This window comes from Canis aureus, chromosome 22, assembly GCF_053574225.1.
Source record: "Canis aureus isolate CA01 chromosome 22, VMU_Caureus_v.1.0, whole genome shotgun sequence".
Classification (NCBI taxonomy): Eukaryota; Metazoa; Chordata; class Mammalia; order Carnivora; family Canidae; genus Canis; species Canis aureus.
In genome coordinates this window covers 1,233,397-1,248,715 of record NC_135632.1, presented here as the reverse complement: position 1 = coordinate 1,248,715, position 15,319 = coordinate 1,233,397, and the positions used below count along the sequence as shown (strand labels likewise).

The window sequence follows — 15,319 nt, the reverse complement described above, 5'->3', positions numbered from 1 at the left end:
CCCTGGGCCGCAGGAGCCCGCTGCCAAGGATCCGGACAGACGGGTGCGAAGCTGATCGCCCCGGAACCCCCTCCTGTTCGTCACCACTAGGGCACTGATAATAAACTAGGAACGGCGGCTTTGGCCAAATTGAAACTGGCCTTAGTTCGGAATTGAATCAAGCTAAGATTAACTCTAATTGATTAAGTCTCGTCCTAATTTCTACCTAGAAGCTACCTCTGATGTCTCCAGCCTCAGAATAAAACGATACACGGGTAAAGCAAATGCCATTTTACCTATTGTGGGCGACACTGTCAGGGTGACACACAGCAAAATGTCGCTGACCCCTGAAGGAATATTATGGCTTTCGCCAAACTGAATATCCAGAGTACCTTATAAGTCTTAAACCAAGGCCCGAGGGGCTTAAGGCCCAATTAGTAAATTGAGTACATTAATTACCAAGTTCAGTTTTATTACGATTGGTGAGTAGGTGATTAGGTAGTTTACTACTCTCCTAATAGTCTAATCTGATTTATGGGTGATGCGGCTATTAACGTTCGCTTTGGGGAGACACGTGCTAAATGCAGCTCGGCGAAATTTCCCAGTCCCCATTCAGGAGGACGTTGGACAATTCAGTGCAAGTGAACCGGATTTAAAACTTAATTAAAGTTATTCTGAGCAATAAAACAAGGGACATGGACAAATGAGAAAGATGTGCATCATGTAAGGTCTCGACTCACTCAAGGGCAGGCATTTCGACCTGATTTTGTGTGAAGAACTTGCATTTCTAGATAGGACTATCCTGGACGTGGAGAAATTCTAATTTAGACCAAGATCAAGGTGGGAAAAACAAAGAGACAGGGTTTTATTGACAGCCCCCTTCTATGGGGGGGGGGGGGTACCTGTCAAAAGACTAACGGTGATTATAATAAAGCAAACAGACTGAAGTTGCTCCTAACGACAGAACCGCAAGTACTTGAAACGTAAAGGCCCGATTCCATCGTGCGCAGCCAGCTGAAGCCCGCGTGAGTGTGGTACCTGTCAAAAGCCAAGGGTGTGAGACCAGGACGTGGAGAGAAGCTACGTTCTGATTGTCCAGAAAAGGAAGCGTTGCTGTCCCTTTAGACAGATGCCCAATCATGTTGACGAGACGGTCCCCAAACCAACGTCAGTGCAACTGCCGACCCGCGCCGACGCGGTCACACAAGTCCCCCCAATCAGAGGGGAAGAGAGAAAATGACCGACGGTCCTCACGTTCTTCTGGTAGCTTGAATATTCTCCTCTAAGAACTTTACCTTTGAGAAAAAGGCTATTTATTTAAGCGGCTACACGTCCTCCTCCCTGCCCCATTTTGTGTGTGTCCGCGTGTACACACGCACATAGATAGGCAAATACATGGATTTACACACGTTTTATTTTTCTAAACCATTTCAGAATAAGTTGCACACATAATTCCTTTTTACTTGTTAAAACTTCAAGTGTATTTCCCATGAATAAGAATATTACCCTACTTAACCTCCACATAGTTCTCACAATCAGGAACTTGAACAGTAATACAATGCTATTATCTTCTCTTTTTTTTTTTAAGATTTTATTTATTTATTCATGAGACACAGAAAAAGAGAGAGAGGCAGAGACCCAGGCAGAGGGAGAAGCAGGCTCCATGCAGGGGCCGGATGCAGGACTCGATCCCGGGACCTGGGGTCATGCCCTGAGCCGGAGGCGGCACTAAACCCCTGAGCCACCCGGGCTGCCCGATACTATTATCTTCGTGTCATATTCCAGGTTCACTGACTTTTCCAAAAAATGTGTTTTAGAGCAATTATCCCCTTTGGTTCAGGATCCAATCCAGGATTACACTTTGCATTTCGTTCTCACGTCTCTTTAATCTCATTTCATCTAAATCAATTGCTCGGCCTTTCTTTGTCTTTCCTGCTCTTGACTTTTTTTTTTTTTTTTTTTTTTAAGAACAGGCCTGTGGTGTGTAGCGTGCCCCTGACCTTGGATTTGTCTGTGTTCCTCATGATTAGATTAAATTCAGATTATGCATTTTTGGCAGGAATACCACAGAAGTGATACTGTGTCCTTCTCAGGGGACCAGCTCGGGAGGCTCATACTGTTGGTTGGTCCCACCAGTGGTGATGCTCACTTTGATCACTTGGTGCAAGTGGCACCTGCCAGTTTCTCCACTATAATGTCACCATTTTCTTTATATAATTAATGAATAATTTAGGAAGATACTTTGAAAGTACCCTTTGAAACTTTGAAACCTGTTCCTCATCAAATTTTTAGCCACTACCTTTAGCATCTATTAATGATCCTTTCCTAAGGATTACAAAATGATGATTTTTTTTGTTAACTTCATCATCCTCATTCTGTCTACATTGATTAGTCTGATTCCTACTGGAAGGAGGAGCTTCCTCTTCTCATTTGTCTGTTTGTTATTAAATGGACTGACAAATGCTTATGTTATTCATGTGTGATAATCCATTAATATCTTTCTTATTTTGATGCTGAAATCCACAAATACTTTAAACATGGTGGCTAAAGGAAGGGCCATTTCTCAAATGTCAAGAAACTAAGACAATTTTCAATGTAAATTACCAAGAAAGCAAAAATATTTGGTTTTTTAAAAAAAATATTTGTTTTTTATATCTTGCCTTCCAAAGGGAGCCGGATGTCAATAGAGAAAACTTAGGAGGGATGTTCAGGATCAGAAAACCAAAACTCATCATATAATTGAATTTTCATGAGAGAGGAGCAAGCCTTGAAAGTCTATCCAAGCGCCCATTATTGCTTGTGCCTTCATAAAAACTTCCACTGCTTTTGCATTTCATATGTCTGGACTCCGTTTCAAGGAGGCATCAGGTGCGCACACCCTGTAATGAACCAGTCGCTCTCCCACAGACCAGGTGCCATGTGTATTTACTGAATTGCTGCTGGAGACCACACACTTACAATCACTGTTGTTTTCTTTAATTTAATTTCATTTAATTTAGAAAGACGTTTTGCTCAAGGTCATCAGTCTGAGAAAACATTTAAGACACTGTCATTGTGCAACTCTCCTCTAATATGACTAAACCCCACTTATAAGAGAGAGCGTCTCATTTGGATCAGTGCTCCAGGCCTGTCAATACCGCATTCACAAAGGTTGCCGAGTATCCGCTCAGAGTCCTAAATATCTAGTTGGCACACATATACAACTGGCTTAAATTAACCCTCTAATCCTAAGGAATATGAATATCACAGAGCAAATAATACACATTAAATACAACATCTGGTAAGTCTACAATGCGTCAAGCCATGTTAAACTCGGAAGTGAGTAGAAGGAGAAGGGATGGAGCACGGAAAACCCTTGGATGCCATCTCAGGAAAGACAACTGAGTCTAAGAGTTTGTTTTTCGAATTATTTTTCTCTTTAGGATTGCAGTGTAGCTTAGGCTTCTATTCCTTATGTCTAAATCAGGCTTCATGTTATGAATTTGTGCCCCTTCCAAGTTTATCGCATATTCAGCCCTTGCATTTCACATGGGGGTATCCCTGTTCTTACTTTTCACAAGTAGCGCCCAAATGTTCACCACCATCAACTCAATAGCCAGCATTAATGGAGCACTTATGGTTACTAGTCACTCTGAAAAGCATCCACATTCATTTTTCACCTAATTCCTGAAGCCACACGAGGAAGTGAATTCAGATGAGGCCACGGAGGCTGCAAGAGGTTGAGGAACCCGTCCAGTATCCCACAGCTTCGTGTCTGTTTCGGGCAAGTCGCAGTGATTGAGGCTCCGGCCAGTGTTCCTCCAGAAACCTGCCCAGGGTGCTCTGTCCTGCACGGGGTGCGGAGAGGAGGGTTCTCCCTTTGATGTCGAAACCAGAAGCCTTTGATTGCAGCCAGCTGTGTGATGTTTGTAACGCAGGTATGCACCTGAGCCCTGCCAAGGAATCACACCCCTGGGGATGGGAAGGCAAACAAGACAACTCTCCAGGATTGTCTGGGATTTATCTTGCTCCTTCCCCTTCCCTTCTTCTTCACCATATCCAATGAGTCACCAAATCTTCTCAGTTCTGCCTCCAGCGTGGCCCTTAGTTACATACTCTCCTTTTCGCTGGCTTTCCTCTGGGAACGTCACTCCCTAGTCTCAACTTCCATCTGGGTTTCCCACGCCCACTGTCCTGCGGCCACTCAGTCTGACTTAGGTATCGCCTCCAACAGCTCTCATCCGCTCAGGAACCTCAAAGGCTCCCCACTTCTCATAACATAAGCAGCTTGACACTCCGAGACGCCCACTCTTTGGTCCTCACCTGCCTCTCCAGGGGGCCAAGGCCCACCCCAGGCTGTGTGCCCCCACCCGGTCCTCGCCGATATACTTGCAGGGCCCTACACTGTCCCTTTCCAGCCAAGCTGTCCCTCTTCCTGGAAGAGCCTTCGCCCTTCACTTCTCTCTCTTCCCCGCACCGCAACACTTAACCGCTGTCACTGGTCCACCTTCTCCTTGTCCAAGACCGATCTGTTTAGAGAGGTTGAGGCCAGGCCTAACGGGGTCAAACCAGACTAAAAATTATCTTTTGTGTACGAGGTGCTTCCAGGCACCCTGTCCACAAGGGGACTAGCTCAGCCGCCTTTAATCTCTCCTTCCTACAGAAGCCTGACGCGTTCTGTTTGTGATGCTGCTACAGCGCTTACCAAACCCCGCCTTGTGTTGAAGTTAATTGTGTCCACGTCCACCTCTCCCACATGACTGGGAATGTGTGAGAAGTGAGAGCCATCCTGAACGTGTCTGTTTCCTCACAGGCATATGTTGGACTTGTCTCCAGTTATGGGTGGGAAGATTGGTGGTTATAAGAAGATGATGATTTTGGTTTCCGACGGTATGATCTATATATAGGTAGATATCGTAAATACGTATATTTGTTTTACACACACACACATGTATATTATCTACTGGTTCCATGAATTCAAGATATTGATGATAAATAAAAGCTAATTCATAAATTTTGCAAACCACACTTCAGTCACTGGAGATGTGTGGCGTGAACCTATCTTTAATTGGTGAGATATTTACAGAACCTACATGGTCTCTTCAATTATAAAACATACACGTAGATTTAAAATGTTTCATGGAATCAGTATCTTTTAATATACAAAGAGCCCTTTCCTTTCCAATAAGGAAAGTGTTAACCGCACAAAAGAATAAAATGGGCAAACGACATTAGCCGACATTTCTCAGAAGAATAAGTATAAATGGCTAATAAACATATTAAAATTGTCCAGCTACTAGTATCCACAGATTGCAAATTAGAACAACGATGCACCTTTTTCTAACCTACCAGCTTGACAAAATTTGTCTAAGGCAATACCCATTCCCACTGTTGGTAGGCTTGTAAATCATTATGAACTTTCTGGAACGTATCTTAGTGAAACATACCAAGAGGTTTAAAAATTTCTTCCTCTTTGACCCAGTAACCCCACGCCTGGGAATCTATCATGAGGAAATAATAAGAAATATGAATAAAGATATATGTTCAAGAACTCTCGTCAAAGAGGTATTCATTACAATGAAAAAACTGGAAAAATCAAAACTATTGAATAATAGGGAAATAAATTATGTAACCATCCATACAGTGGAATATTTTTAATCATTAAAGATAGCATTTTCAAATGCTATTTTTAAATGTGGGAAATGATCAAAGGTAACAGGAAAAAAAACTACTCGTTACGATTCCTGTTTCTGTGAAAATTATTTGGTGGTATTACAGATGATATTTTTTCATTATACAATATCTATTTTTTTCCCAAGTTTTCACAGAGACAAAATAGTTTTTATTCTTTAAGACCCAAAGTGAAAATAAAAAAAATGATACTTAATTGTCTTATTCCCAGTAGGAACTGAGACTCAAAGACCAAACAAGTCCGTTTTTTATTTCCTCCGAGAGTGAAAACGACTGACTTCAAGAAACCGCCAGAATGCTGCTGTAAGCTCCCATTTCAAAGAAGTGGTGTGGTGTTTGTAATGGATAAATTTGAAGAGACAGCCAGTATTATTCTCATCTGTGATATATCATTTCTGCCTCTGATATGATCTTAAAAAAAAAAAAAAGATCCACTTTCACTTCTCTTTATTTTAACTCCTTACAACTATATGGACACCACTTGGTAATAAAAACAGCCCTAAAACCATGTGTCTCATTATCTCACAGCTACTAACCATAAATAATAGTCTCGTACTTTGGAGATTATAAATTATTCATACGAAAGTAATGCCAAATTATTAAAAGCCATTGGGTGAATCTGTGACCTTGTTTGACAGCCGCTGGTTTGAGTGACAGCGTGAGAGACAGTGTAGTTGAAGCCTGTATGGCCTAGTCCAAGACAAGCTCTGTCCTCCTACCCACCAAGCTGCTTTAACTTGAAACCAGATGAGCCACATCTCTGAGAGAAAGAAAAAAAAAAAAAGAGTCTTTACATTCTAGAGCTCTGTTTGGGGTCATAGGTGTACCTTGGGAAAATAGGAATACTCTTACACTGTAATAGCTAACAAATCACTTTCACATTTATTAACCCTAAATGCTTGCTATTTTTCTAGAATCTTTGAGGTACCTAGATTTTCTCTGCAGCATAAAATTATTTCTGGTCTAACTGCAAGAATGAAGAACACTTATTTACAATGTAGACCACATTCATTTTGTCCCACTTTTTGCAGTGAGTAACGTTTTATTAAATGGTGCAAATATCAGAGTAAAAAAACAAACAAACAAAAGCAAAAACCATCAGAAGTGACTGTCATTAGATTATTTTCATTTAGCAACTGTTGACCTGGCTCTGAATTCTGTTGGCACATCTTCTTTCAGCCTTGCTTCCCTTTGGAGAACTACCGCTTTGCTCTGCTTGTAGCAAAAGATGCTAATTTGATCACGCTGATTCCTTTTAATGCAAAGAGTGAATTGTTTTTAGACCACTGGTGATTAATGTGGGTATTGATTAGCTGATCAATAAGGCCACAGTGTCTAATTATTGATAATCCCTCTCCAAATGAAAGATCGAGTATAAGGAGTCCTAGTTACAGAGTTCAAAATATAAAGTGATTCAATGTGATGCCTGGTAATTGAAAGTCAAACTAATCCCATAAATTAAATCACAACAATCCATAACATTTACCTGATAAATCCTTTGGAAGCTGTATTTAACTTTCAGTATTCTCGACTTTTTCCCTCTCACGAAGCCCTCTGAAAGCGTGCAATTTGTTGGGAGAGATAAAAATCGTTCTAAAGTGACTTACCTTGATGAAGTAAGGGATCCAATGGCCCCACCACCGATGGCTACACATTCAAAATGATGGCTTCATCCCTGAATCACATCATAGAAGGAAGAATAAAGAAGATTTAGCATGAATGCTCAAGAGAACAAAGGCTGTCCCTGATGCTTAGGCTCGCAGACCTGGAAGGAACACCAGCGATCCCATAATCACCTTCTCACTCTACTACGGGTGGTGTGAGGGACCCGAGATTGTCACACAGCCAGCCAGCGGTCAGGACAGGATTGAGAATCTAATTTTGTTACAGCTTCTCCCCTTTTCATCAGTGTGTCCGGGGTACGTAGGCATTAGTTTGTACCAGGGTCAAAATTTACTCACAATGTCAGTTGCTATGATGTGCAATAATTATAAACCTTCTTTTCTTCTCTGAGACAGATCTCAGCTGGCTCCAGAGCCCCTACATTTCCACTGGTGATGGAGGGGCAAGGTGGGGAGATCTTGCTAATGGAAGACAACTAAATCTCTTCCCTTGGGATTACCTCAGGCTCCTTTGGGTAAATGCTCAACTTGGGAAATTTCCTTCTCTTGCTTTTCCTCATGATGGCATCTGAGTCTGTTAGGGCTCTTAGGGCCCCAAGGTAGTGGGAGAGGGGAGCAGTAGAACCACATGGGTTTTCAACAGTCCTCCAGAATTTACTGAAATCTGCTGTGAGGTGGCTGGCCTGACCCCCAGAGGTACTGCACAGGTCACAACTCATGCACAGCTGCTCCTGCCTAGTGTTCGTTTTTTCCTTCACTTTTTTTTTCCTGTTTGCAGTTTTCATTCTGACACATTTGATCCAAGCAACATCATCTCTGTAACAGGTAAGTAAGTTAGCGTGATAATGGACACTCAGGACTCCACCACCCAAATTAAGAAATGGAATATAATCAGTACAGTTGATGTCCCCAAACTCCTTTGCCTATTTTCTTTAGTTTTATGTTTGTCATTTCTTTGTTTATTGGTATGAATTTGGGATATGGGTAGATGTGCCTAAAATATATAGTCTTTTGTTTCGTTTGTCTTTGAATATTGTGATGGTTCATAGCTCATGTATACTTTGTAGGCTCACTTCTTTCATTCAACATTCTAGGATTTCTGTATTCTTATTTCCCTGAATTCTTAAGCCAAAGCCCAAGTTGGTGAGAACAGAGTCTCTGAAGACTACAGACTACATTTCATCTTGCCTTTGCTCCTCCAAAAATATCCCCCTTCCTCCCATGGTAGCAAGCTTTCTGCACCCTCCTCCTATCTGGGGAGGACATCTTTGTCATCATATTCCGGCCCCTCTGAACAAATACATAGATTGATTAAACATAGCTGTTTATATGTAAAGAGCAGCTTTATAAAATTTTAAAAGCTTTTCTCTTTAGGAAGAAAACCTAGCTTTTCAGACTTCTGTTTCCAGCTAAGACAGTGGTTTGCATCAATTTAACACACAACTAAAACAATTATAAAAACTGTATAAAGTCATTTTTAAAGAGCTATTTAAAGCCATCAAAGAACAATCAAGGCATCCCAGACTTGAGGAGCCCAGATCTCAAAGAAAAGACAAACACACTGGGGTGAGCTCGGCTTTCTCTGCCTCTTCTCCTCATAAGGCACTCACCCATCTATGAGAGGTTTAGGCAAGAGACTAAAAACAAAGTGGCAGGTCAGAGGTTTCAAAAGGTTCAAGGGACAGGGATATGGACAATGGGAGTTCAGGCTTGCCGAAACAGCCAGGACCGGAAGGACTGGTTCCCAGGAGAGAAGGGGAGCTCAGGGATGTGAGCCTGATGGTCTGGATTGCTTTTCTTCCCTCAAAGCATTTGCCTATTTTGCAAACCAGGCAGGCAAAGAGGTGGAGGATCCAAGCAGAAAAAGCTACTAATATACTAAGAAGCTAAATACAGCTAATTCACTGTCTTTGCTGTTTGGGAGACAGGCAAGTTGAAGGCTTTGGTAAAGACGAGTCTTTGCGTTTGGAGCCCTGAAGGACTAACTAGGAGTATGAAGACATTGGAAATAAACAAGGCCTTACTAAGCATGAAGTCCAGCCTTGAGACATCTCAATCTGAGACCTTAAATCAATGTGATTTGACCCTACTCTAACAGCCAAGAAAGCAACAGAAAAAGATTTTCAGCATTTTCATGAGGCCAGAAAGACGAAAGCTGAAGGTCAGGGTTGCTAAGGCAATCAGGACTTGAGGGGATGGGAGTAAAGTGACCCTTAGATAAGTGACCCCAATATTTAGTACATTCTTCTTGAAGCATTTTCAAGTGTCTAAGCTATACAGGGCAAGAGGCTAAGATATTACAGAGAAATCAGCAGCTAAACTGCTAAAAAGCTAAGTCACACCTGACAAGGAAGAAAAACCTCAGAAAACATTCCAGGATTTCCACTGAGGCTCCTGAGGACCAAGCCTTAGGAGGAAGGTGAACTGGAAATCACAGATGTCCTTACAAACACTGAGATCTACCTTTAAATCACCTTGATCCCTGGATCAAGGATCAAAGTAAAGAGCTCACAAGAAGAAAATTACATTTTCCTTGGAAAATACTGTCACCCAAAGCCTCTACAATTTTTCATTTATAAAATCTGACACAATCAAAAACTACATGTATGCCAGGATACAGGAAAATTTCCAAAGTGCAAGACTTTTTTTAAAAAAAGATACTATAAACAGGCCCACCAATGATTCAGATATTAGGGTTATTATATAGATCTTAAATATCTATAGATTAATATATTCAAGAAAATAAATGACCAAATAAATAGTATCACTAGAGAGCTAGAATCCTTAAGAGAGAATTAAATGAAAAACAAAAGAGAGAGAATTAAATGCAAATTCTAAAATTGGAAAATACACTGATTTTACCAACAATAGCCAAATTATAGAAACAGCCCAAATGTCCATTGACTGACGAACAGATAAAGAAGTGAGATAGATAGATTAGATGTAGATATAGATATAGATATATACATATATACACACACAATGGAATATTACTCAGCCATAAGAAAGCATGAAATCTTGCCATTTGCAATGATGTGGTTGGAGCTAGAGAGTATTATGTTAAGTGAAATAAATCAGTCAGAGAAAGACAAATACCATATGATTTCACTCCTATGTGGAATTCAAGAAACAAAACAGATGAATTGGAGAAGAGAGGGACAAACTAGGAAACAGACTCTTTACAGAAAACAAACTGAGGGTTGCTGGATGGGAGGTGGGCAGGGCATGGGCTAAATAGGTGATGGGGATTAAGGAGAGCACTTGTGAAGAGCACTGGGTATTGTATGCAAGTGATAAATCATTAAATTCTACACCTGAAACTAATATTATACTGTATGTTAACTAACTAAAATTTAAATAAAAACTTGAAAGAAGAAAAAAAAGAAAAGAATACTGATATTAAGAATGCAGTAGATGGGCTTGATAGACAAGGCAAAGATTAAACATGGATTAAATGTAGCAGAAGATGTGAACAGGAAAACAGATCAGTAGAAAATGTCCAAACAAAAGCATGTGAGGAAAACAGAAGGAAAAGAGAAAGAAAGAAAAACAGAAGGAAAATAGAGAAAAGAGCATATGAAGCATAGAGCCATGATGCAAAAACATGCATAACTGGAGCTCCAGAGGGATGAAGACAGAATGTGATAGAAGCAATATTTTAAGACAATAGTTGAGAATTTCCCAAAACCAAAGATGATCATGAACTCACAGATTCAAGGGTTTATACCATGAAATAGGTAGAAAATGCAGACAGCAAGAAGAAATGAATAGAACTCAAAAAATACACATCTCTGGAAAAATTAAGAATAACTACAGTTTAATGTCTGAAGAGTTTAAAACATGTGTACAATTAAAATACATGATGGGGCGCCTGGGTGCTCAGTCAGTCAAGCAGCCAACTCTCGGGTTCGGTTCAGGTCACGATTTCACAGGTGGTGGGATGAAGCCCCGAGTCCAGCTCCACGCTCAGTACTGAATCTGCTTGGAGATTCTCTCCTTCTGCCTCTCACCCTACTCACACCCTCACTCACTCTCTGTCTAAAATAAATAAATGGATCTTTTAAAAAAAATAAAATACATGATAAAAAACAGTAACACGGAGAAGAGGAGATGAATATATGAAGTGAACAATTTCTTAGGTCCAGGAAATGATTGAATTGATTTATGTAAAATACTAATAAGCCAAGGATGCATATTGTGATCTCCAGGGTAAGCACTAATGGACTAAGAAAAGGTTAGAAAGGAAAGATTGAAAAGAATAATTAATACAAAAGAAAATGAGAGGGAGAAAAGAAACAAAGATGAGACAAACAGAAGACAAATAAGAAGACAGTGGATGCAAACCCAAATACAGAAGTAATTACATAAATCATAAAAGACTAAGTTGGCTAATCACGGAGGCAAATAAAGTCTCAACAAATTACTCACTATGGAAATCATTTAAAGTAGTTTCTTTGATCTGTGAAATTAAGGGAAAAATGATAACTAGAAAATCCAAACAGTCTGGAAATTAAGCAATATACTCCTAAATAACCCAGTTATTTAAGAAATAACTGAATTAATAACTGAACAGATTCAGTTCAGTACATTCAAGAAACCACAATGTAAATGGAAAACTATTTTGAACTGAATTATGATTTAAAAAATATAAAAAATAAAACACCATAGCTTGCATCATATAGCTAAAAGAAACAGAAAAAAAATGGTCTTAGATGTATATCTTAGAGAACAGGAAAGGGTGAGAGCTAATGATTTTAGGATTCACCTCAAGAAACTGTTTTTAAGCAAGGAAATGAAAGTATAAAGAAAGAAATATAAAAGACATTAACGAAAGAAAAAAATTAGAGAAAATCAACTATGGCAAAACAGACTTCTTTGAAAAGATTAACAAAAAAAAAGGCTAACGAAATTAATAAAGTACTAAAGACAAATCTCTAAAGAGAAAAGTGCATGAATTAGCAATATCAGGAAATTTTTAAAAATACATCACTATAGCTCTTGTAGGCCTTAAAAGGGTAATGATAAGATTACAAAACACTTTACGCAAACAATTTTTAAAATTTAGGCCAAATAGATAATTTTCTTGAAAACACAACTTATAAATTTACACAATAAGAAAGGGCTATCTCTTAAGACTAATGTATTAAAATTAAATACATTTTATGTGTAATTAAAATCTTCCCCAAAAAGAACACCAGGCCCAAATGGCTCTATCAGTGAATTATTTCAAGCGTTTAAGATAGAAATAGCACAATCTTACACAAAGCAGAAAAGAGGAAGTAAATATTCCCCATTTCATTATATAAGGTTCATGTAACTTCATAAAGAACATTGTAAGATAATATACCTGTATATCTTGTGAACATAGATGCAAAAAATCTAAACAAAACTTAGCAAATCAAATCCAGCAATAAAAAAAGATAAAGCCCTAGAACCGAGTTCAGTTTGAATGTAAGATTAATTCAATATTCAGAAATCAATCCATTTATATTAGTTAATTTATACAATGTAATTCACTACAATAACAATAAAAGATTGCAAGATCATCCTGGATAGACTAAAACTATTTGATGAAAATCAACACTCTTTGTTAATTAAAAAATAAAAACTCTAAGCAAACTAGGAATGAAAGAGTCTTTCTTTAATCTTACAAAGAATATAAACAGTGAAGTACTGGAAACTTTCCCCATCTCTTCTCAGCCGTTTTGCTAAGATCAAGTGGCAACTCTCTCCAAAGGTTAAAAACGAAAAAGAATCACACTATTATAACTTGTATTTAACATTTTACTGGAGATCCTATTCAATGTAATTAGAAAAGAAAAAATTTAAATGCATATAAATCAGAAAGGGCAAAATGAAACTACCATTATTTGCAGATGATTACAAAGATAGAAAATCCAAATGAATCTATAGGTAAACCACTAGAGTTAATATGTGCACTTAGCAGGGGGGCACTTGACAGGATGAGTTGATATATGTTGGCAAATCGAACTCCAATAAAAAAAATATACCAAAAAAATGTGAATTTAGCAAAGTCTCTGGGTCCAAAGTCATTACACAAAGATCAATTTTATTTTTACACTGAAGCAATATACCTTTGAGGATGAAATTTTTTAAAAAGTATCACTTAAAATAGCAACAAAAACGTTTTTAAACATCAAATATCTGGATTAGCCTAATGAAAGATGTGAATACTTCTCCAACGAAAACTGGGAAAACTTCTGAGAGAAATTATTATAAACCTAATAGGTTATGGTCTCTGGGTCCTGGGATCCGGCTCCCTTCTCAGCTGGAAGTCTGCTTTCCCTCTCTCTCTGTATTCTCTTCTCTTCTCTTCTCTCTCTCTCTCTCTCTCTCTCTCTTTCAAATAAACAAATAAAATATTTTAAAATAAATTAAATAAAGGTATCCATTCTCCACCAAACTGATTTATAGAATCAATGTAATCATCAAGTTCCCAATGGATTTTTTTGTGTAAGAATTAACAAGCCCGTTCTAAATTTCATATAGAACTGCAAAAAGCCAAGATAATCTGCAAGAAAAATATCAAATCTGGAAGACTCACTAGCATATATCAGGACTTATTATGATGCTGCATTAATGAAGAAAACAGTGTGGCATTGGTACAGTATGGATGAATAGACAAATCAGAATAAAAGTCCAGAAACAGATTTCATGTCTGCGGTCACTTAATTTATAACAAAGATGGCATCATAATGCAGCGGAGGAAAGAACGGTCATTCCAATAAGTAGTAATCGGTCAGTTAAGTATCCATATGGGGGAAAGTTAATCTTGATCTTCCACTCTGCACCATAAACAGAAATCTACTCCAGCTAGATATTAGACATATGTGGGAAAAAATAAAACAACGAAGATTCCAGGAAATGACAGGGGAATATCTTCATGACCTTGAAGGAGGCAAGGATGTCTTAGACAAAACACAAAAGCATAAATCACAAAGAAAAAGACTGATAAATAGGATCACTTTACAAATAAGACTTTTTTTTTTTCATGAAAAGACACTATTAAGAAAAAGGCAAGCCATTGTGGGAAGACGAATAGAAGATACATATCTGCAAAATGATTTAAATCTAAAATATAGAAAGAACTGCAAACCAACAAGAAATAAAAACCAGACAGAACCATTTTAATGGTCAAAACAAACCCCCAAAAAATGGTTTGGAAAGGAGGATATATAAGTGGCTACTAAATATATGAAAAGGTGGTCGGCATCATTAGTCACTAGGGAAATACAAATGAAGCCCACAGTGAGATACCACTATGCATGCAATGAAGTAACTAAAATTTTTAAAAAGTCACAAGAGTAAGTATTGGCACCCAGGATTTTTATTCACTGTGTTGAAAAATAATTGTGGTACATTCATAAAGTCAAATACTATATATCAATGAAATCAAACAAACTAATACTGTACATATTGATAAACCCCACAAACCTAATTTTAAGAGAAAAAGAGAAGCTAAACACAAATCATCACAAAATGGATGAATTATTTTCTATAAAGTTCAAATATAGGCAAAATAAATCTATGGTGAGAGAAGTCAGACTAGCAGTTACCTCTCAGGGGTAAGCGGAACGTTAGAGAAACTGCGGTGCTGGCAACGCTCTTTATCCTGACCTGCGTGGCGGCTACACGGATGCATCCTCGTAAAAATAAAATTCACCAAGCAGAAGACTTAGGATTCGTGCTTTTTTTTTTTTTTTTTAATAGGAGATATTCAATTCAAAAGTTTACTTTAAAAAAAAAAAGGCCTCTCTTTTGAAACAATTAACTTCATGCAGATCAGAAGTCCTATTTTGGAATTCAAAAGCTAAACATTGGATCTTTCTTTCTCTCTTCATTCTATTATGTAACAGTCCAAAGCTTCCCCAAAGCACTGGATGCCTCTGGCTGGATAGCAGAAGAATCAATGTTAAGAGGAAGTACAAAAAGGAAAAGAACATTAATATATTTCAAAAAATATTATCCCTGTTACACTTTCCATAAAGACTGGAATCAAGCGAACAGAAACAGAGGTAAATTAAAAC

The 15,319-nt window shown here is 38.4% G+C and overlaps 1 protein-coding gene across 1 annotated transcript in view; it reads right to left on the bottom strand.

The window, feature by feature from the left end:
- Positions 1 to 1,897: 1,897 nt before the first annotated feature.
- Positions 1,898 to 15,319, bottom strand: part of LOC144293632 (uncharacterized) — a 36,503-nt gene continuing 23,081 nt past the window's right edge. Inside the window, exons 2-3 of the mRNA XM_077864577.1 lie at positions 7,257 to 7,324; positions 1,898 to 6,901 (exon numbers count right to left, since the gene is read on the bottom strand). Coding sequence (XP_077720703.1) covers positions 7,297 to 7,324 — 28 coding nt within the window. The 3' untranslated portion in view covers positions 1,898 to 6,901; positions 7,257 to 7,296. The remainder of the gene's footprint in view (positions 6,902 to 7,256; positions 7,325 to 15,319) is intronic.